Raw genomic sequence first — 22,719 nt, 5'->3', positions numbered from 1 at the left:
TAAAAATTTTAATAATGAAGTTATGATGAATTGATTATACAAACCAAATATTTACGCAGAACAATCCCAAACAATTTGATTCATTAGAAGACAATATTTATATAGACTATCATGATATTAAAATATTTATATTTATTTTCATCCTTTACAAAAATTAAATGAAAATTTCAATTAATCTTTAACTACATATTTAAATTCTTTTGTTTCTATTTCTAATTTACTTCTTTCCAAATATTATTACATAAAATTATTGATATACTTTATACAAACATATAAACTAAATCCTACGTTAAAAAAAATAAAGCAAGCCAATTTTAAATATACTTATTTACATTAATCCACCTGAACAAAAGTTGAAGTCAATTGAAGATGACCCAGATGGTGATCAATGCAAGTGGTAATATAACTGTAGTGTCCTAAAAAAATACAGAGAAATAGAACAAACAAGGTTCTCTAATTTCTTTATCATATCTTCTGCATTGTGACCACTCAGTTTTTTCTTTTCAAACCAAAGAAAGATGAACTGCAGAGAGTCATGTAGAAAGGGAACTTTTTGAGATGACATCAAAAGATATTCCATTTTGTTGAAGCCTTTCTTGGAGATCAGTTGGACCAAACACAACCCCAGGAGTGTAAACTCCTCCCTTTGGAAGATTGTTTCTTTGGGTGTGAAGAACAAGAGCACATTGAACCATAATTATTGGGGTGGTTACATAACCCATTTCAGGTCCCATTACTCTTGTGATAATTTCTGTGTCAGGTTTTGTGTTTCCCTGTTCATTGCTGAAACCATGTCCAATAAACCACATTTTGAATGAAGCACTTGCAATCTCCTCTTCAGAAGGTCCATTCTTACTGAACCCTCCAAAGGTGAAGATGGAAGGATATTTCAACAGAAGCCATCTTCCAAAAGAGAATCTTCCCAAAATACCAATGAAGATTCCAATCATAATAAATCCAAACAAGTGCAACAAAGATTTTGAGCCTAGTTTCACACCAAAATGAGCTGGCTTCACAGATGACCAGAAGGCTTTTCTTTTCTCAACCATCTCTTCACTCTCATTCAACCCAGGAAGACCATGAGGGGATTCAGTTAGAGTTGAGAGTGTTCTTCCAACAAGAGTTGCATCTGCTGAAGGTAGTGTTACCCCCCAAAGGCCAATTTTCTTCTGGTGTTCTATTATTTCTCCCTTAGGTGGAGGCCCAGGAATCTGCAACCATGCATGGGAAATCAAAGTTGCCAAAATGATACACAATATGAAAAATATCATACATAGAGGGAATAACAGATAATAAAAATTGGGCAACTAGTTTAATCATATCATAATTCATCATCAGGTGATATGAATCAGTGAGTTTAATAACTGTCAGTGTAAAAGTTTACACTGTCAAGCAAACAGGAAGCAATCTTAATACAACTTTCAAGTAAACCTCAACTCTCTTATCAAGATTGTATCATCATGGTATCATACCATTAATGTATATAAGAACCTTTAACCTTTAACCTCAAATTCTAAGACTAAACAAACTTCTTATATAATACATGTGACAATTTGTGATTGGAAGACAGTGTAAAAAGGTTGTACCTACAAGAATTATTTCTTCCTTCTAATCTTGTTCATTCCTCCCTTCTGCAGGTATGATTTCCACTGAACAAATCTCAGATGCTAAAACTGATCTAATTATCTATTGCTACTCAGAATCCCAACAAACAAGAAAAATGAAAACACATGAAATGGAAATTAAATTCAAGTGAAATGATGAACCTCTCCAATTATCTATTACTACTCAGAATCCCAACGAACAAGAAAAAAGAAAACACTTGAAATTGAAGTAAATTCAAGTGAAATGAACCTATTCTGTCACATCATATCATACCTTGGGTTTTACTCTGATGACTCTAGGCTGTTCCATCTCCTTCAAATCCTTAACAGCCATAACCGCAGACTCAAAAGTCCCAAAATTCCCCACAATCCTCTTCTCCGACTCCAAGCCCAGGTAGGCCTCCACCCTGTTGGGCCGGGCCGGGCCCACCCACTGCCTCGAGTGGAACAAAAACCCCATCTCCGCGGGCACCGAGTCGAACCCACATGCCGAAACCACCAAAGTTTCGTTCTTCACGGCCTGCGCGTGGTACTCACGCTCCACGCGCTCCATGAACTCGGTCTCGCCGGTGATGTCGAGGTAGTCGCAGCCGGCGGCGACACACGCGGCGACGACGGGCTCGCCGTGGAGGCGGAAGGGGCCGACGCAGTTGAGGAGGAGGCGCGCGCGGCCGCAGAGCTCGCGGAGGGAGGCGGCGTCGGCAGTGTCGGCGGCGAGGATGGGGATGGGAGGAGGCGGATTGGGCCTGGCGGCCCAGTTGAGAGCTTGGGCCAATTTGGAGGGGTCGCGGCCCGCTATGGCGAGGGAGTTGAAATTGTTTAGGAATTTTAAAGCTTCTTTGAGAACTTGTTTGCCGGTGAAACCAGAAGCTCCGAGGATTACGATGTCGAACTTTGAGGTTGCCATGTCTTTTTCTCTCTCACTTCTCACTTTCACTTCACTTCTACTTTCTTTGTTTTTTTGCAAGAGAATTTTTAATGGTTAAAAAAACACAAAACTTAGATATCATACCCTTTGCACATTTTATTTATGAGAATAAATCTATTTTTCTATACATGCGTCCAATATTTCAATTATCATTTTATTGAATTTATATAACACATTTTTATTAGAAATTGATTCTTTGTATGTCGATTTCTGTGCGTTTCTTTTACGTTTTAAAATGTAGTTAAAAATATCTATTAGTTTGTATAATAATTTAAAATATTTTTTAACACATGTAAATTGCTAAATTTATTATTAATAAATATAGTTGTGAATTTATGATTAGTTTTATATAGGTTGTTTAAAAGAGTGGTTACGTTTCAAACAATAATGTAAATTGTTTAGTCAAGAGTGATTAATATTCAAATTTTAGTTAAGAGTGATTGTGTTTCAAATATTACTTGGTTTTTTAGTCATGAGTGGTTGTATGTCCAAATAATACTTGGGTTGTTTTAACTAGAAGTGGATAAGATCTAAGTAACACTTGTTTTATAACTTCAGAACGTAGTCTGCCTAATGGAACTTGATCAATAATTGGACATTATATACCTTTGCATAGTAACCAATATAAAAATTTATTCTGTAAACCTTTTTTACCTTAAGGTGATTTGGATGGTATGTTGTATAAACTACTTTATCGAAAGAGTGAGAACTTTTAAAATGTCAAGTTTTTATAAACATTTTTTTATAGATTATTTATCATATTTCGTGTTTATCATTACTTGTGAAATACAACTTTACAAAAATTATCAAAAGTTTAATACTCAATTCAACTCTTTCTTCTTATGTATTTTATCAGTTTTTACACTTTAATATGTGTTTTCTTGAATAAATAAACAATCATATACCCCAAGACTTTCTACGAGTTCTTAACATATGTTGAATGAAACAACAATGCGCTTAATCAGTTAATGGTTAACTTAGACATAATCAAAGTCGTAAGGATTTAATTTATGTATTTTAGTTAATGTATATTTGGTAAGAATCAATGTTCTTGTAAATAATCTTAAACATAGGGACAACGTCTAACACACATTTTACAAATCAATTAGTCGTGAAAATAAATCAAGAGCGTGAACAACGTAAAAGCAAATTAATCTAACCAATTTACATGTGAAATATATTTACATTAGTGAAAGTCCCAATGATTATAGTGTAAAATATACTTGTTTTGAGCCATGAAAAAGAATGCTCCAACATACATGTATCTTGCTTGACTAGTTCTTGAAGTTCACACAAGTATTGGCATTATTTGCTTTTACTTTAAAAAAAAATAAAATTAAACTATTTAAAAATAATTTAAAAAATATAAACTTAGATAAAATATTAATTTTAAAGTATAATCCAAATAAAATTATAAAATAAAATATTAGTGCAAATAAATTTAAATAAATTGCCTCACAAAGTATAAGTCTAAAAAAATTTAACTTTTTAAAGAAAAACGACTTTAATTTAATAAATTTAAACGATAAATATAATATATAAAATAAAATTTTAAACAATTTTTTAATAGTTAATATTTTTTCACCAATAAATTTATTTTAATCACTTAATTTTTTATTAAAAATATTTAAATAAAATTTACTACCATCCGTTAGTTCAATAAAGTTAAAGATCATGATATAAACTCATCCTATTGACAAATGGATAATTAAAATATATCCATATATCATCCTTAAATATTTATTAAAGATATTTATTACAAATTTTATCTAAAAATATTATGATACCATTTGTTTTATTATCCATACTTACAACTACCTTATACAGTGTTAATTATAATCTCTTTAATCTCTCATTTTATCATTAAGCTATGTAAGTATAATGTTTTAAAATTGAGGGGAATTTACGAACGATGTTAAAAAACATAACACAATCTTTGAATATTTTGTAAGTCTTCATAAAATAATTATTTCATTTATATTAATATTATATATTCATAAGCATATAAATTTTATCGTTTATTTTAATATATTTTTTTATAATATGTTTCGTGATTTACATATTGTGAATATTAAATTATTAGTTTTTAAGTTTGTTTTTATTGTTATACTCAAGGTAAAACTTTTTTAAAAAAAATACTCAAATTTAAGATTAAAAAATGTTTTTTTTAGCATTTCTTTCTAATTTATACTAATATGCAATTAAAGTACAAGTACTTTGTAGTATTATACAAGTCAATTCAGGTAGTCCAATCTTTAACAAAGAGAATACAAAACTTACGAAATCACCACAACATGATTGATGTCGACATAAACATAATCTACCAAATGGAGAAAACTAATTCTCTTCAATACCAATTTTATTTATAAAGTTGACCAAATTTCCATGTATATTATGACTAATTATAAAATAAGCTAAATCATATTGAAAAAGAATAAAACAAATTTAATTTGGATTGACCAAATAATTCTAATTTTAAAATGCAAAATATAATATTATTTTATGAAAACATATATATATATATATATATATTAAAAAATTTACATTTAAAATTATTACTTTTTTCTTTTAAATTGAGTATTATAGGTTTTACAGACAACGAACGGGTCCAATTTTTAAAATATTTTATTGTGTTATCTCTATTATAGATATTGTATTATAAACATACAATAATTATAATTTTATTGAATTAATATATAACTTAATTTTAAAAAGAAAATACTAATTTAGAGTTCGATACTTTTATAATAATAATTTTTTATTAACAGAATTAAATGTTTACGGATAGAATTTTTTATCCATTTAAAATATAAGTTGGAAGGATAAATTTTGTATTTAATTTAATGGATTAATAAATTTTTTGTAAGTAATTGAAGAAATATTGTGAAGAGTTTGTATTTTCTTAAAAATACAATTGCATAGAATGGAAGGAATATAAATACATTTAAGATATTTATTAAGAAATTAATGATATATAGTTTGATGAGATTTGGAAGCACAAAGATATAAAATAGTAGTTCTCCAATTGTGTTGTGTGTGTTTAACCTAAGAAGCCAAATTCCCAACACCAAACTAGTTACCTCAGTGTTTGGTATGGTGATTGGTCTCTTCTCACATCATCCCCCACCTACTACGTTTCCCAAGTCCACACCACCAAAAACTCTCTTCCATTCTCACCTACCTAACCTTTTTCCTATGCTTCAACCCCCATTTCTCTTTCTTTCTTAACTCTTCCTTCATCTTTGTCAACTTTCTGCAACCACAATTCACTTTCTCTGTGTTTTCATTTCTTTCTTTCTCTCCAATGGAGTCCAAGCTCCTCAGAATCACTCACACGGTTCCTTCCACACCCACATGCGCCTTTCATCCTAAGGCTCGCAAGCCTTCGATTTCCTTCAACCCCACTTTGGATTTTGCTCCAAAAAGCAATCTTTCTTTCCGGGCACACGCGGCTTCCATTGAGTAAGAGACCTTAAATCATCTGCATTCACTGGGGGTTTCTTAAGTTTCAAGTTTTAATCTGAAAGTTTCGATTTTTTTCATCTGGGTGCTTGTAATTGGGATTGTGTTTGGAATTCATGATCATGGTTTGGGATTCAATGGGACTTGGTGGATTAGCAAAGAGGAAAGTGAATGATGGGATTGGGTTCGTTTATGTGTATGTGTCTGATCAGTCACGTCAATTGTCTTTTTTTTTTTCTCTAATTTTAAGGTTTGCTAAGAAGGATGTAATTTTATGATGAAACTATTTTTTTATTCTTTATGCAGTTTGTGCTTTTCTCTTCATTGAATATTTTATGAATAGGATATGCATGGATAGTGGGAATGGGAATTTTTTTATACTATTATCAACCAATCTGAGATTACCATGAGAAACAGGTTTTTCCATGCTATTGTATCTAAAAAATTTACTTGTAGTATAACTATTCATGATGCATAGAAATAAAATTTATATATATTTTTTATTAGTTCATATTTATGGTGATTTTTTATTCTTCTTTTGTTTTGCTTTCAATTTTGATTGGTTCTCAAGTGGGAATAGTGAGGTTGCAAATGGTGTCTTCCCCCATCATTTTTCTCTTTATATATATTGTTTAGTCATATTTTAAAGGTATCCTATTTCTTCTGTGTAGGTCAGTGCCAACAAAGAAAAGAATTGATGAGAGTGAATATCTGACCCTTGATCAGATAAGGCATTCTCTAATTCGTCTAGAAGATAGCATCATCTTCAGTCTCTTGGAGCGATCACAATACGCTTACAATGAAGATACATATGATCCTGATGTCTTCTCCATGGATGAATTTCATGGATCATTGGTGGAGTACATGTTGAGGGAAACTGAGAAGCTTCATGCCAAGGTGTGAACCTGAGCTTATTTTTTATAAGCTAACTGAATGTTATTAATGCATGAAACTAGCTTAAGATGTGCATCACAAAAAAATCTATATTGAATTTCTTCCACCAAAAGCCTCCAACTTGTCGCTACCAATTTTTAACAGTTATATTTAAACCCTTTTACTCAATTGATAAGCTATTTTAAGTGTTTCTTCCTATCATTTTGTCCCCAAAATTTCATTAATGGTTTGTAAATTCATGCCTACTTTGTTCTGATGTGCATCCAAATTTTCATCCACAGACCTAACTGCAATAAGTCCTGTCTCTCATTTTCCAAATATTATTGGCTTCAGAAGTATTGAAAAGTTTTCTTTGAAAGAATGATAATGTTAATGTTAATTTCACTGACTGAATTTCCATTCCACTGAAGGTGGGCCGGTACAAGAGCCCTGATGAGCATCCATTCTTTCCCGAAGGCCTACCTGAACCAATGTTACCACCATTGCAGTACCCTCAGGTACAGAATGTTCCATAGCAGTAATCAAGCTTGCACTGTTAAGATTTTCTGTTTGCTGCTAAGTTTATTATGTTCACTTGCACAGAACTACACTTTCAGGTAGATGGAATAACAATGTGTAGAACTCTTTGAATTCCTTCCGTCCAAGTCCATTCGTATCACTAGTAGTGAGATTAGCTGTGTAGGCACAAAGATGATATGTCAATTACTCAATTCATGCTTTGTATAGAATTTTAAAACTGATCGAAACTGGCTTATAAAAGGTTAATTGTAAAGAAACAGTTCCTTATAGAAGTATAATCACTGTAAGATGTGGACCTTTTTGATGAAATGAAATGACAGTTTTCTCTTTTCAATAATGATGAAATTGAAACATTTTAGTTACATGAAAAGGGAAAAAATGTACAGTAAAGTTGCCCAGTAAAGTTAATTGTAAAACGAGTGTAAGGAAAATCACTTAACTGTTAATTGAAAAAATTACAGTTTAATTCTTTCTGTGCTTCTTATATGCTTAAATAATGGTTAGCCAATGGATGCCATGCCTCATGAGAGTAGTCCTTAGTTGTCAGTTTTGGAATACTGTGTGGACCGTGTCCATGTACCAAAATAAATTGGTGCTGTATCTTTCTTGTGCTAATTGCTTCTTCTCTGAATTTGTGTCATGTATGAATAGGTGTTGCACCCTGTTGCCGAGTCAATTAATATAAACGATAAAGTATGGAGCTTGTACTTTAGAGTTCTCATCCCACAAATAGTTAAGCAAGGAGATGATGGTAACTCTGGATCTAGTGCTGTTTGTGATGTAACATGCTTGCAGGTAACATTTTAGTTTCCTTTTAGTTGAGTTCATTTCTAAATTCAAATGGTTTCCAGGGCTTGTACCACATTGTATTTTCAATTATTTTACTTTACTTCAAGGTATCTTAAAGCATACTGTTCTATCATATGTGAATCTATCTCTACCATCATTTCATATCCTATTTTAATTCCTATTTGGTATTAACTTTTTAGTACATGTGCTATGTGAAGCCCAATTGATTTGATATTTCTGAAAATCTTTCACTGTAATGAAGAAAAAAAGCTGACCATCATTAACATAAGATCAACTAGTGGGACAGTCTCCAAATGAAGGAAACAGTGGCAGGTTTTGTTTGTCTGTTTACTCTTGCTTAGATCATCTCATTCTCTCCAAGATGCACAGACCTTGTTTGGATATCTGCACTGAAGTGATTGTTTACCATAGAAAATAAGCCATATTCTGCTCCGTGAAAGAAAAAATAAAGACCAATTGTAAGAGTTGGAAAACTAATATGATACCCATTAGGCCATTCCAACACAAGCCTGTACAACCTTTCATGTTTTGGCATGCCAATTATAAATTTTATGAACTGGGATTGGTGGAAATCATTGTAACTTGCAAGTTTACTTGGTCAACATGTATCATGCTTTATTCTGAAAAAGTTCACCAATTTCACTGCCTCAATTTAGTAAGTTATTGAGATTGTAATGATAAATTCTGGCTTTTATATTGATGGAAACTTGTTTTTTGTTATGACTGCACAGGTTCTTTCAAAAAGAATTCATTATGGAAAGTTTGTAGCCGAGGCGAAATATCAAGCTTCTCCTGATGCATATAAATCTGCCATTTTCGCTCAGGTACAATACAAAATACCCGCCACAAGGCCAGACTCCAATACAATTCATGTTACTTATTTACTTACAGGAATTCATACTGTCAACTGTAAATCTGCTTCACATTGGAAACATTTTATCCAATTAGTCATAAACTAATCATGCTAAATTTTGCATCAAAAGTTTTTCTTGTCATGTATAATAAATCTGTTTGGTTTCTGGTAAATGGTACTGATTTTGATGGAAATCTGCTTCAAAGTGGAAACATTTCATTCAAATAGTGACAAACTTTTGGTTTTAGTTTTTGTGTCATAAGTTTTTCTTGTAATGTATGATAATAAATCTGTTTGGTTTCTGATAAATGGTACTACCTTCGTTCTCATTTTTAAGTATAAAAGAGGCTAAATTCATACAGGTTAAGAACATCAGTTAGTTTCATTAAATTTTACTATTTTTCTAACATTATTAAAATCCCCTTGTTCTTAATCTCGTAAAACAGAAAAGTACATATGATAATAATGCAACCAAATGTTAGGAAAAGTATCAGTAAATGGAGTAAAAGAAGTTTGAATTTGCTTATATTTGAGAGCAAAAAGGTTGTGTTTTGCTATAAACAAGAACAGTACTGATTTTGATGGACATGCTCACAAGTTTCAAGTGTTTAACAACCTTAGTATATGGCTAAGGGGCAATTTTCAGGTTGTTTTCATTTTTCTGCAAAATCTTGATTCTTTGTATGATCAACTTTTATTATCATGGTGATTTTTCAGGACAAAGAGAAATTGATGGAATTGCTTACATACCCTGAAGTTGAAGAGGCAATTAAGAGGAGAGTTGACATGAAGACCAAGACTTATGGGCAAGAAGTGATTATAAATTTGAAGGAACATCGAACTGAGCCAGTCTACAAAATAAATCCAAGACTGGTTGCTGATCTTTATAGTGATTGGATCATGCCTCTGACAAAGGAAGTTCAAGTTGCTTATTTATTGAGAAGGTTGGATTGAACATAACAAGTACCTTTTCAATCACATTGTTCATAGGGTATTATATTTTCTAGGAAGTCATGCTTGCAATGGCTGCTTTCTCTTCAATCATGACTATAAACCTTAGCTTTTGTAATTAACATATGAGGAAGTTCATTTTGGATTCTTATATATAATAATTGATGCCATCTTTTATATTGTATTTTTCTTGTGTTGAAATCCTTGTAACTTCATTTTTAGTGTTACATCATAGTAAAAGGAAGTGAATAGTTTGTTAAATGTTAGATGTTTTATGTTTCAATTGTAATTTTCTGGAGAGATGACAGTTAAAAGTTACAATATTGATGGCATGAACATAGTTGGTTTTTTCATGGTGGATGCAAGAGAGCATCATCCAACCTTATAATGTCAATTGCACTGTGTTTTCTTTATGTGTATACCCCAAATGACTCTCTATGATAATCAAAGGACAACAACAACAACATGTTTCATGATTGTTCCCAAGCATGATCTAACATCATAATTATCCAATTCAAATTGCTCACCAACTTCAATCAAAATTGCAACCAAAAGATATAGGTAGAAGAAACACTTTTTAAATAATTGATGCCCTTTAATTCAAACTCCACTAAAGTCAAAGAAATAAGCAATATCATCACACCTTGCTACTTGCACATCAATTATGATCCCATCACATGGATGAAAATTAGGTTTTGGGAGATGAAATTGGCCCATGAAACAAACATCATCATACTATCTATGCCTATTATGTGTTTTTAATCATAGAGTATAAGCATGGAGAATCTAATTTTTTTTTTATATCTATATCTCATCACAAACCAATATGAATGTTATGTTTGCTACATTTTTACAAAACCTAATTTTTTTATAACGTATCACTACAAGAAAATTATTAAATAAAAATAAATTTTAAAAATAAAACATAATTAGTTACGATATTAACTAAATTAAATATTTTAAAAATTAAAAAAATATTGGTATCTAAAGTAATTTTTATTATTAATAAATAATTTTTAAATTGGTATCTAATTAGTTAAAAGTTTTAGCCAGTTCTAAAGTTGGTGGCTAGAACTTTGATAGTTAATTAAATTTAAAACTATTTGTTAATAATATAAATTATTTTAAATACTAATAATATTTTTAATCTTTAAAATAATATTTAGTTTACTTAATATAATAATTAATTATTATTTTTTAAAATTAGTTTTTATTTAATAATTTTCTGATAATGTATAGCTATGTAGCACAGACACATATACTGATACGATACGAACACGGAGATACGTAAAATCTTTAAAATGTAGGACATGGGGACACGGATCTATATATTATATAATTATGAATTATATAAATTGACAATAAAAATTTATGTGCACAAGTATGTTTCAGATTATTTATTGGAGCAGAAAGATGTTTTTCATGACTGGTTCACAAGAATTTGTTTCTTATTTTTATAATCATAATAACAATTTATACAATAAAGTTTGAATTTTTATAAAATTAATGTATTTTTCCTTTTTAAAATTGTGTTAAAACCGTATTAGAATGGTCAAAAATCTAACAAATACTTTTTGAATTGGATACTTCACGGATACGTGTCATACGAGTATCGGTGTCCGATACAACACGTCATTTAAAAGGAGTGTCTAAGCTTTCATAGATGTATAGTGATTAAAATTCATTTGATAAACTAAAAAAATTGTGACCTAACCTAACCCATTTGAAAGTAAAAGTTTGGAAAAATTCACAAGTCATAGCCATGGCATAATATTATGATTTTGATTACTTTTGTATTTTAGAAAGATCCAAATCATGCATACCTTTCTCCCCAAAGTTCCCATGTGGAATACAGCAAAAGTAAGACATATAAATATATATATTAAAATTTAAGAAATAGGTATGAGACAGCAAAGTTTGCATATGATATTAATGTACTTGTTGTGTTGTGATATGGTGATTTTAGGAAAAGAAGGACCACTTTCATGGCTAAAGAAGAAAAAAGTGTTATTGTCAACTAACACATGCAACACCAAAAATAATTAATTAATAAAAATTACAAGATAAGGATTGGAATATAATATCATTTTTTATCCACCTGTCAAATTCACACACCTTCATTCATTTCTTAATAATTACTTTTACTTCTTCATTAAGTATATTCTATAAATATTTTTCTTTCTAATGTTCAAATATATTTTTCTCATGATGAAAAAAAACTATCCAACATTGGGATAAGTACTATTTTAAATATGTTGATAATGTAAAAGTATTTTCTTTCCCATTCTAATAGTAAAAAATAATTTTTAAAAATAAAATATTATATTTTAATAATAAATAAAATTATTAAGTAAATGAAACTGGTGTTAAGTGTCATTATTCTTTCTTATCTTAATTAACCTTGTATAGTAAAGAGATATAAATGTTAATATTTAATTTTATTAAAATGGAAAGTATTAGATAAAGCAATAACAAAATATGAAATAAAATTGAATTGCAATTGAACTTTTCCTCTCTTATTTTTTTTTTCAAACCTTAAATTTACTATACATTTAAATCATTCAAAGTCATCTCTTAACAACAATAAAGCTTCTAATGAATATACTTTAATAATTAATTTCGTAATCATCAAATTATATCCTTTCAATCACTAATATAAAGTTAACCAACTAACAAATCTAAATATATTCCTTAATTTAGAATTTAGAATAATTAAACACGTTGATTCAAATTTAGAATACTTTCTAGTTAATATGCAAATATCCAAACATAACATGAGAGATATTTCAAACATTAACTCATATAGTATCTAATTTAGTTAAATAATAACTATTTTTTTTTAATTTTAAAAATTAGTTTTTATTTAATAATTTTCTTATAATGATTGGTTTAATATAGAAATTTTGTTTTGTTGTAACTTTGCTTTTGTTTAATTAGTTTTTGGTCTTTGTAATTTTATTTTTTAAAGGACTTTTATCTATATTTAGTAATAGTTTAGCATGCATGTAGATAGAAAAGAGAATCCTTAGTGAAAAATGAAAATTTCAACTTTGTGTAACACATAACATGTGTGTAGCTAAATTATAGGTTGACTCATTATCTTTTGACTTGTATTAAATTTTCTTTTCTTTTATCATTTTATTATTATATATGGTGTCTTCAATATAATTAAATATTTTTCTTAATTATTTTATTAATATTATATATTTATAAATACAAATCTACATTTTATTTTATATTTGACTTAAATATTTTTTATAATATACTTTCATATTAATTAAGTTTTAAGTTTTTATTTTAGTTTTTAAGAAATATTTTTTTTATAAGATATTTTATTGATTTTTTTTTTCATTTTTACAAATTTGTATGAATTAGGCTATAGTATGCAAAACTATTAATTATACACTACAAATTAGAACTAGTAACATGCAAGTCTTTCGTTCAAGAGCAAATACTAAACAAACTTATATATATATATATATATATATAAATTTATTAATATTTACAATATTTATTTTAAATATTTTAAAATGATAGAAATTAGGGAAGAAAATAAAATGAAAACTTGTTACATTGGTAAACAAACATATAAAACTTTAGAATTTAGTTAAAACTACTGATAATTTATTTATTTTCTTTTTATTATCTAATTATAGTTTATTATGTGTAGTAAAATTGTTAAATTTGACAATAATTATTTTAAAAAACTTAATTTTAAGGAGTTGAGAGTGTAAAAATATATACTCTCTTATATATACACTCTTACACGCTTTTAATATTAAAAAAAACTTATATTTTGAAATATTATTCTATTATTTAAATAAATTATTTATTTTATACTATCATGTTTTAAAATATGAGTTCTTTCACATACAATATTATCCATATCCAGTTATTTATTATAAATCATTGATTTTTATAATCTATTTTTAACCCTGAGAAGTAAAAATCTCATTTTTAGGTAGAAGATATACCTTAAAAGCAGTACAATTTCCTGCATGTACTGTGATGAAAAAAAAATCAATGGTAGATCTAGAAAGCAACAATAACCCTAGAAAATTGAAATTAAATAACCCAAAAAGACAACCTTCACTCAACAAATAGTATTAAAGAAACCCCAAAAGAACCAAAAGAGGTCCTTAAAAGGCCAAAAAAACAGAACATTGTGACAGAGTGTTCCAGAGTTTGTTGAACTGTGAAGAGGGTAACTGCAACCAAGCAAGCAAAGCAGTGATGATGGAGGATATGATGAAGAAGAGGGTCTTTTCTCCACCCATTGTGCTTCTCTTACTAGCTTTCTCACTTCTTCTAATGCTTCCAGAAGCTTCTGCTACAAAGTTTACTGTTGGAGATAACCGGTTTTGGAACCCCAATATCAACTACACTGAATGGGCCAAAGGAAAACATTTCTACCTTGGAGATTGGCTCTGTATGTCCTCTTTCTCTATTTATCTATGCATGTTTTTTTTTTGTCTATGAATGGACTTTTGTTTTTGTGATGGGTTTTGCTGCAGCCTCTCTGTGAACTGGATCTGATTTAGTACGAGGATGTTATGAGTTAATTAAAGCTGTTATCTTTTTGTTGTTTTCGTTGCTGAATTTACTGTCTTTTGAAGCATGAGGGTGCACAATTGACAATTTCAATTTCAGATCTTTTGGTTTTCTGTGTTTAGTTAACATTTGGGTCTTTCATTGAAATCATGTTGGGTGAATAAGAAAAGGGAAATGATTTGGATGGTACCGGGAATTGTTGTGTGTGTGACCAGCATTTGTAAATGTACTGTAAAAATTCGATTTTTAGGGGAATGCCGTTGGGGGTTTTCTCCACTCTCCCTGGTCCATTTATTTTTTATTTCTGAATTGATATTTTCTGTTTGGAGAGAGTGTAATTAAGAAATAGGGTTTATTTGGATCCCTTTTGTGTTTTTTGGTGTCTTTCTGCATTTCCAAATCCTTAATTAACGTCCTTATTCTGTGCTTGTTCGTGTATTACATGTTTCAGTGAAAGTGAAACCTTAAATTCCTCATTTTTGTGCTGTCAAAATTTTCGTGGTTACTTTTGGTGTGAATGTAAGTTAATTTGTGTTTTTCATTGTTCTTACTTCTTCTATCCCTGGTGGGTTGAGTTCTGTATGCTCACCATCAAAATAACACTGTCAGTGAATGGTTAAACAGAAATGTGGAATATCAATCAAGCACTGTATGCTGCCATATTCTGGTATAAAACCATGTTGCTCAAGTTTATAAGTTCACTAATTTGACAGAAGTAACCAAAATGTTGAATATTCCCATCAATGAACATTACAGTAAAAATGAGGTGAACTAAAGTTTAAAGAACGACTTTCACCCTCAATTAGTGGCTTAATTTGTTAATGAAATGCAACATAACAGATCTAGTACATGTTTGGAGTGTAAAACATGTTCATTATCCTTTCTATATCTTAGAAGTTTTCTAGTCTAGTTTTGATTTGTATCCTCATTATCTTTTCATACCTCAATTTTGTTTATAGAAGCACACAAATAGTTGTTTGTTAGTAGTAGCAACAAACAAACTTGTGTGGTTGTGTGCAAATTTTGAGTTCCAAACCAAGGTTAGATGGAATGCAATGTTTCCTAGTTGATATATTCATGCTAACTTGGTCTGTTTTGCAGATTTTGTTTATGACCGGAACCAAGCTAACGTGTTGGAAGTGAACAAGACCGAATATGAGACTTGTAACTCTGATCATCCACTCCAAAACTGGACAAGGGGTGCAGGAAGAGATGTGGTTCCTCTGAATGTAACCAAAACTTACTACATCATCAGTGGCAAAGGGTTCTGCTTCAGTGGCATGAAGGTAGCTGTTCATGTTGAGAAGCTACCACCTCCTCCTAAAGCTTCCCCTGTGGTATCCGGTGCACCAAACCTCTTCTCCAGCGGCCACATTCTTCTCATGCCGGTTGTTTTTGCCATTGGAACAGCCTGGGATGCATTCATTCATTTGTGGTAGTGACACCACACACCACCATTGAACAACAGCATTGGATAAGTGTTAATGTCATGTTAGTTTATTTTATTTTTTGTTCAAAGGCAATTGTTGGTGATAGTAGTTGTTGTTGGCCTCAAATGGGTCAAACAAAGGGTGAAGTTTCAGCAAGTTAGGTAGTGTCTGTGTTTGATTTTCAAAATGTGTTGTATTTCTGCATGATTATGGTCAGAAATATGCCACAAACTGGTTTAAATTAATTTGATTTATTGGAGGATTCAAATGCGGAAATTGTGGGAATTGGTATCATACTTTAGGACTGGTAGGACCTTGTGCATGTGCTTGTAGCATCACTGCTTCTTACTTTTCTCCATTGTTTTCATCTCTTAAACTCAATCCAAAATTAATATGTATTTAAATGATTATACCAATTCAGAAGACCCATTTTCATAAATTAAGAAAATTTAATTTTTTGTGCCACTTATATGTCAGAGTAGACTTTCATTTGTCAAACATAAAGATACAGTTAATATCTGACTGTACTTGGACAGAACTACATTATGACGAAACTTCATGTGATCTCTAAATTGAAGTTTAACATCAATGACAAAGTGTCCTATTCTAGATCTGTTACCAACAAATTGTCTTTGAGTGTTGTTTATCCTTTTTCATAACTTTTCTTCACAAGAGTATAAGAGTTTAGAAGTTGAGGTTAAAGATACTTTAAATATATTTTTTCACTTAATTTACTAAGGCATTTTAAAGGACAAAATCATGATGATGAAATTGAGTTTCAAATCAGACAACACTTTAAATGTACTGATTCAAATGTATTTATTAATTTTAATAATCAATACATCTGACTATTAGATGTATGTATTGATTGATTTTAATAACGTCATTTTAACAATTGAAGTCGAAGTGAATGATACTAGTCAGACAACACTTTGAATGTACTGATTCAAATGTATTTATTAATTTTAATAATCAATACATCTGACTATCAGATGTATGTATTGATTGATTTTAATAATGTCATTTTAACACGAAATTGAAGTCGAGGTGAATGATACTAGTCAGTATCGGTTTTATACTGACTATAATTTCATATAGTATAGTTTAGAAGTCGAGGTGAATGATACTAGTCAGTATCGGTTTTATACTGACTATAATTTCATATAGTATAGTTTAGAAGTCGAGGTGAATGATACTTTAAATACATTTTTTTCATTTTATTAAAAAAAACGTTTTTTAAGAATAAAATCGTGATTGAACTTTGAATTTCAAAACGGAAAATACTTTAAATATGCCGATTGACTCTAATAATATCATCCAAACGGAATTAAAGTCAGAATATTGGTATTGTTACTTACATTACAAGAAAATCATGAAATAACAACCAATTTTTAGAAACAAAAATAATTAGTTGCGTAACTAAATTAGAAACCATTTTAAAAACTAAAAAAAAAATTGATTTCTAAATTAGTTTCTATTATTTTTTAAATAGTTTCTAAACTGGTATCTAATTAGCAATCAAAGTTTTTGCTACCAAATTTAGAAACTAAATAATTGGTAGTTAAAACCTTGGTGGCTAATTAGATACCAATTTAGAAACTATTTAACAAACTAATTTAGAAACCAATTTTTTTTTTTAGTTTCTAAAATGGTCTCTAATTTAGTTACTATTGCAACTAATTATTTTTGTCTCTAAAAATTGGTTTCTATTTTATGATTACCAATTTCATGATTTTCTTTGTAGTGTTAGCTAAGAAAGTTGAGAATTTATGATTTAAGGATAATAACACTTTTTAAGTTTTGTTAAGTTTTGTGAAGTAAAACAAAGTCATTGCATAATATCAATAAAGTCTACAATTAGGTGATAGTTGAATCTCTTTTGGAATTAGTGGATGAATTTTTAACTTCATAAAAGGAGTAGACTTCGTATGAAGAGACAAAATTCATTTGGGTGATCTTATGTCTCGAAAGATTAAACCTTTCCATTGGTTGAAAGATGTTCTTGGGACGCACACACAAAGTCATTGCAAAATGGTCCCAATGCTGCAAACGGCCTTGTTCTTGTTTGAATTTGGATTCTCTTTGTACATTTATGTTCAAAATATACTTATTTTTATATTTTAAAATATATTAATTTTTTTTAATATATCAAAATTAATATATTTTTAAATTATATTAATATAGTACACTACAAAAAAATTGAGCAGAAAATTTGGATTCAATATGTTCTTGGCTCCTTCTTTCACCAACAAAATTTTTCAACTTTTGATTTTAGAAGCTTCTAACCAATGATATAAGTATCTATAATTCAAAATTCAACTATATATAAATTTTACAGTTCCAGCATTGAAATTAATTGATAATAGTCATATAATACATAATTACAGTAATCCAGAAAGTTATTATTAGTTTGTTTTATTATTTGATCTTTTAAACTAATTATAAAAATATTCATTTTGATCCAAAGTAAATGAAAATGTATTTAAATTCAATTTTATATCATTTAATTCAAAAAAATATAACAATATGTATGCTGATTTCATAACCTAAACTAGTTATTGGTAATTTAAATAATATATAAGGGATAAATATTGTATATTATTTTTTTAAAAAATAATGATTTCAGACATGCTTTTAACATTACATTTGTCATTTATTGATTTTTTATTTATTTCTTGACATCGTAGGATTCCACAAATTTGATATTCAAAACAAGAAATTTTGTGTCAATTTTTTTTATCACGGTTTAAAAAAAAATTCTATTGTTATATTTTATTTAAATTATTTGATGGTTAGTGTACCTATATAGGCAAGGAGAGCATACATAGTACCCGGAACTGATAGTACAATTGCTGACGTGTTTGTGATCTCCTTGTTTATTTATCTGAGTCTCCTTCCTCAAATACTGGTGTTCGGTTGAGGGTAACCTGAAAAATGTACTTCGACGATCAAGTAAGTATTCTGTGTAAAGAGTGTATATTTGTAATTGATTAAAAATGTACTTTACACCTCCGCATATGGTTTATTTATAGTGTTAGATTATGGGGCATTGTTGTGATGAGCTGAATATAAGTTATTCACTGATGTGCATCTTGATCCCTGATTTGTAGAGAGATATATTGGTATATAAGTATGTTGGGATATCTGAAGAATATTTGTACTATCTTTCCATTAATCAGTATTTAGCTGGCTGATTTGTCAGACATATTTCCCGCATAATCCGAAAGCATGAATATGACTTATTAAATACTCTCGTAACTGTCGTTATTGTTATTTATTAAGTGCATTGAGATGTTTTTTTGACACGGTTAGTCGGTAACAAAGGCCAAAACTGATTTTATGTTGTGTGAACATGTATAAGTATTATATTTTGATAGTTTGAAAATTAATTATTGTTTTTGATGTTGGAAGAGTTCTTAAATGGTATGAATTTTTAAATGTTATGTGATTGAATGATAAATATTATATATATGAATGATGAAAATTAAATGAAATTGATGTCATACATTTGGAATAATGTATGACTTGTTGTTTGATGACATTAAGTATGAAAAAACTATGTTTAACAAAGATCATCTAGCTTCACTAATGATCTAGTCATATAGACTAAGATATCAGGTAGTGAAAAGTTGAGAGGGAGTTCATACACATCGGGTCCCGTTGTAGACACTCGATATTGGATGTTTGAACTTATCATCATCCTTTCTCTTGGATCCACTAATAATCTTTGGATCAGGTGTTAGTCTCTAGTAGGGGCATACTTAATAAGTCTTTTGGAAGACAATTAATTCATGTGTAGTCAGTGGGATTGAAATGAAATCCAATAATTGCGATTGAAAATAGACCCATGTGTGGTCTATATGAATGATGAAATTAGTTTTGAAATTTTATATGACAACATTTAAAGAAATGTTTATAAATGATTAGTTTGGTTGGTTCTTTTTGCATGAATTAGATATGCTATGGAATTTATTTTCATTAGCTTACCCTTACTTTTCTTGTTGTGTTGTGAACTGTGATGAATGTACAATGTACACAAGCAGATGATTGTACAGGTGTCGGAGGTTCTGGACGGCTTTAAGATGTTGTTTTGAACTTGTTAATATTTGTATTTCTATAAGTCCTAATCATGTATTAGGAAATTTTTTGAATAACTTAAAGTCTGTATAAAAATTGGCAGAACTTGTATTGTAATAGTTAGATGTATTTTCTGGGGTGTTACATTTAATGGTATCAGAGCGTTTCATCCTTCGGATAACCTGAGGGTAGTAGATTTATTCTATTTCTCCTGCATGTAGATTTTTGTTTAAATCTAGTCTCAAGACTTAGTTAAAAGTTTATAATAAGGTGTTTGACAAAGTTTTTTTCTTGAAATTTGGTTCGTGTTTGAGTCAAATTAGTTGCTATGAATAAAGATGAAAGTATTAAGAATGAAAAGAATATTGATAGAGTGGTGAGGGTGCACACTCATGACTAGATCCAATCATGGTTCTCGTTCCTTCCATGTTATCTGAGAACAATCATCATGATAATGATAACAATGATACAGACAAGGTGTTGAAGAATATTGCGGTTGATCCACAAATCAATGAAAGATATGGTAGTGATAGAGGTCACAATTTTAATGGATGAGGCGGAAGGGGAAATAATTCTTGCTTTTGTATGTATTGTGGAAGAAATAATCATATCGTGGATACATGTTATCATAAACATGGTTTTCCTCTAGGTTACAAATTTAAGCAAGGAGTAAGAAAATTTGCTCATATAGCTGCATTCGTTAATGCTAAAAAAGATGCTACTCCTTTCAAGGCTAATCTCCCCAATTCTAACATTCAGATTTCTCAAGAACAATACAATAGTTAAATGGCTTTGATCCAACAATCATCTTGTCAAACTCCTGCTTTGAATAATATCACCATGTCCCAAATCAATTTAGCCAAATCAGGTCAGTTTTATAGTCATTGGGTATTACACATAGGGGCTACAGATCATATATGTTACGATAAGAATCTTTTCTTCTCCATTCATAATATTTTTCCTGTCCTAGTCTCTTTACCTAACAGAAGTCAATTAAGTGTTAATCAGTCTGGTACAGTTTAAATATCTCCCTTACTCACTTTGACTGGTGTTTTATATGTTTCTAAATTAACCACAAATCACATTTGTTTAACCATTTTTCAACCTTCTATTTCTTTCATTATTCAAACTCAACCATGGAGAGTGATTGGTACAGCTGAGAGATCACACAACCTTTATCAATTGAGGACTTCTAGTATCCATCCGGTGTCACAAACAAATTTTGGGACTAGTAGACTTGAAGGTGAGAGTTTGTGTCTTCCAAATAAGATTGCTAACATCAATAAATCTTGTGTAGATATTGATAATGCTAAACTTTGGCATTTTCGAATGAGACATTTGTCTTATGATAGGTTGAAATTTTTGTCTTCATATTACTCAAACATTAAGGTTGTATAAAAAAGTAGGATTATTGATATATCATTACCATTCTATCAAACATATATGGTTTAAGAGAAATTATTCTTTAACAACCATGACAGTTGTATACAACTCTTGATGTGATGAATTTATATATAAATATATAATAAAAGATAAATTTGTAATTAAATGATATAAAAAAATATTAAAATAATAGTATTACAAATTGTAATATGATTGTATAAAAAATATAGATTGTCAATATATATTTTTTATCATGGAAATATCATAGAGCCCAGATTTTCTTATAAACTCATTAAACTCTTCCATTTCCTTTCTGTTTGATCTGTTTAGTGATATACCAATTCTCTTATCTTGTTTTCTTATAACATCAAAGTCACCTACAACGCACCACACTTTATTTGTATCATCTTGCACGCATTTGATTAAATCTTCCCACATTAAATTCTTTTGAGACGTTATACATGATGAATACACGTTAACCATGGTTATGGGATAATTCTTCTTAATTGCCCATGTACAATTTTTCTATTCTACAGCTATTCGTGTTCCATACGCATAAGATTCGTGTTCAGCATGTTTCTGAAAATTGCATATATCGTTATGGCCCCACAATTTTAGGCAAAAAGTATTGTTCATGTTTTCAATTTTTGTCTACCTTCTCTTCAACAGTGTTTTTATGGCCCACCTAGACCTCTACAATTAAGCCTCATTCTCCTGCACCATTCAGATTTACACAAAACATATGAAATGTTAGATTTTGTTTTTAATGATTTAAATTTTTTGATATTCATATCTGCAAGTCAAATTACAAAGTTCTGGATATACAGATCTAGAACTAATATGTTACTTCCAAATTTTATTATCCGAAACCTTATATGGACAACATAAATGACATTCTGAATGTCAAGATCCGTAAGCAAACATAAATGAGTTCTGGATAGATATAAAAATTCAGAACTCATAACTCGCTTTTGAATATGACCATCCAGAAACTTAAATGAAATATGAAAATAATCATTCAGATTTCAAAATTCAAAATGTATAAAAATCACTTCCAAATATTGGCATCTGGAAGCAAATGTCTAAATGTAAAAAAGATTTATGATTTATGATTCAGATTTTAAAATTTTCGGTGAGTGTTAGTAAAAATTGATTGGAGGGAAGAAGCAATTTCCTACCCTTAAAACATAAAATTATCATATGATACCATTATCATCCCCTTCTATATTCCATATCCTGATTACAATTTGTATCTCT

The 22,719-nt window shown here is 29.6% G+C and overlaps 3 protein-coding genes across 3 annotated transcripts; 2 read left to right on the top strand and 1 right to left on the bottom strand.

The window, feature by feature from the left end:
- Positions 1 to 312: 312 nt before the first annotated feature.
- On the bottom strand, positions 313 to 2,623 carry LOC137836938 (putative mitochondrial saccharopine dehydrogenase-like oxidoreductase At5g39410). The gene is made up of 2 exons (XM_068645740.2): positions 1,879 to 2,623; positions 313 to 1,211 (listed from the first exon to the last, which is right to left on the bottom strand). Exons 1-2 carry the CDS (start codon positions 2,509 to 2,511, stop codon positions 534 to 536), a joined length of 1,311 nt encoding a protein of 436 aa, XP_068501841.1. The 5' UTR covers positions 2,512 to 2,623; the 3' UTR covers positions 313 to 533.
- A 2,910-nt stretch (positions 2,624 to 5,533) lies between these two features.
- CM1 (chorismate mutase 1) lies at positions 5,534 to 10,204 on the top strand. The gene is made up of 6 exons (XM_068645739.2): positions 5,534 to 5,994; positions 6,666 to 6,891; positions 7,299 to 7,385; positions 8,059 to 8,202; positions 8,949 to 9,041; positions 9,788 to 10,204. Exons 1-6 carry the CDS (start codon positions 5,837 to 5,839, stop codon positions 10,022 to 10,024), a joined length of 945 nt encoding a protein of 314 aa, XP_068501840.2. The 5' UTR covers positions 5,534 to 5,836; the 3' UTR covers positions 10,025 to 10,204.
- Positions 10,205 to 14,147: 3,943 nt separating this feature from the next.
- On the top strand, positions 14,148 to 16,287 carry ENODL17 (early nodulin-like protein 17). The gene is made up of 2 exons (XM_068645737.2): positions 14,148 to 14,450; positions 15,674 to 16,287. Exons 1-2 carry the CDS (start codon positions 14,255 to 14,257, stop codon positions 16,009 to 16,011), a joined length of 534 nt encoding a protein of 177 aa, XP_068501838.1. The 5' UTR covers positions 14,148 to 14,254; the 3' UTR covers positions 16,012 to 16,287.
- Positions 16,288 to 22,719: the final 6,432 nt, after the last annotated feature.

This window comes from Phaseolus vulgaris, chromosome 4 (genome assembly GCF_051622355.1).
Source record: "Phaseolus vulgaris cultivar YP4 chromosome 4, ASM5162235v1, whole genome shotgun sequence".
Lineage (NCBI taxonomy): Eukaryota > Viridiplantae > Streptophyta > Magnoliopsida > Fabales > Fabaceae > Phaseolus > Phaseolus vulgaris.
Note: the sequence above shows the minus strand (reverse complement) of the source record. Positions and strands in the feature narration are given on the sequence as shown.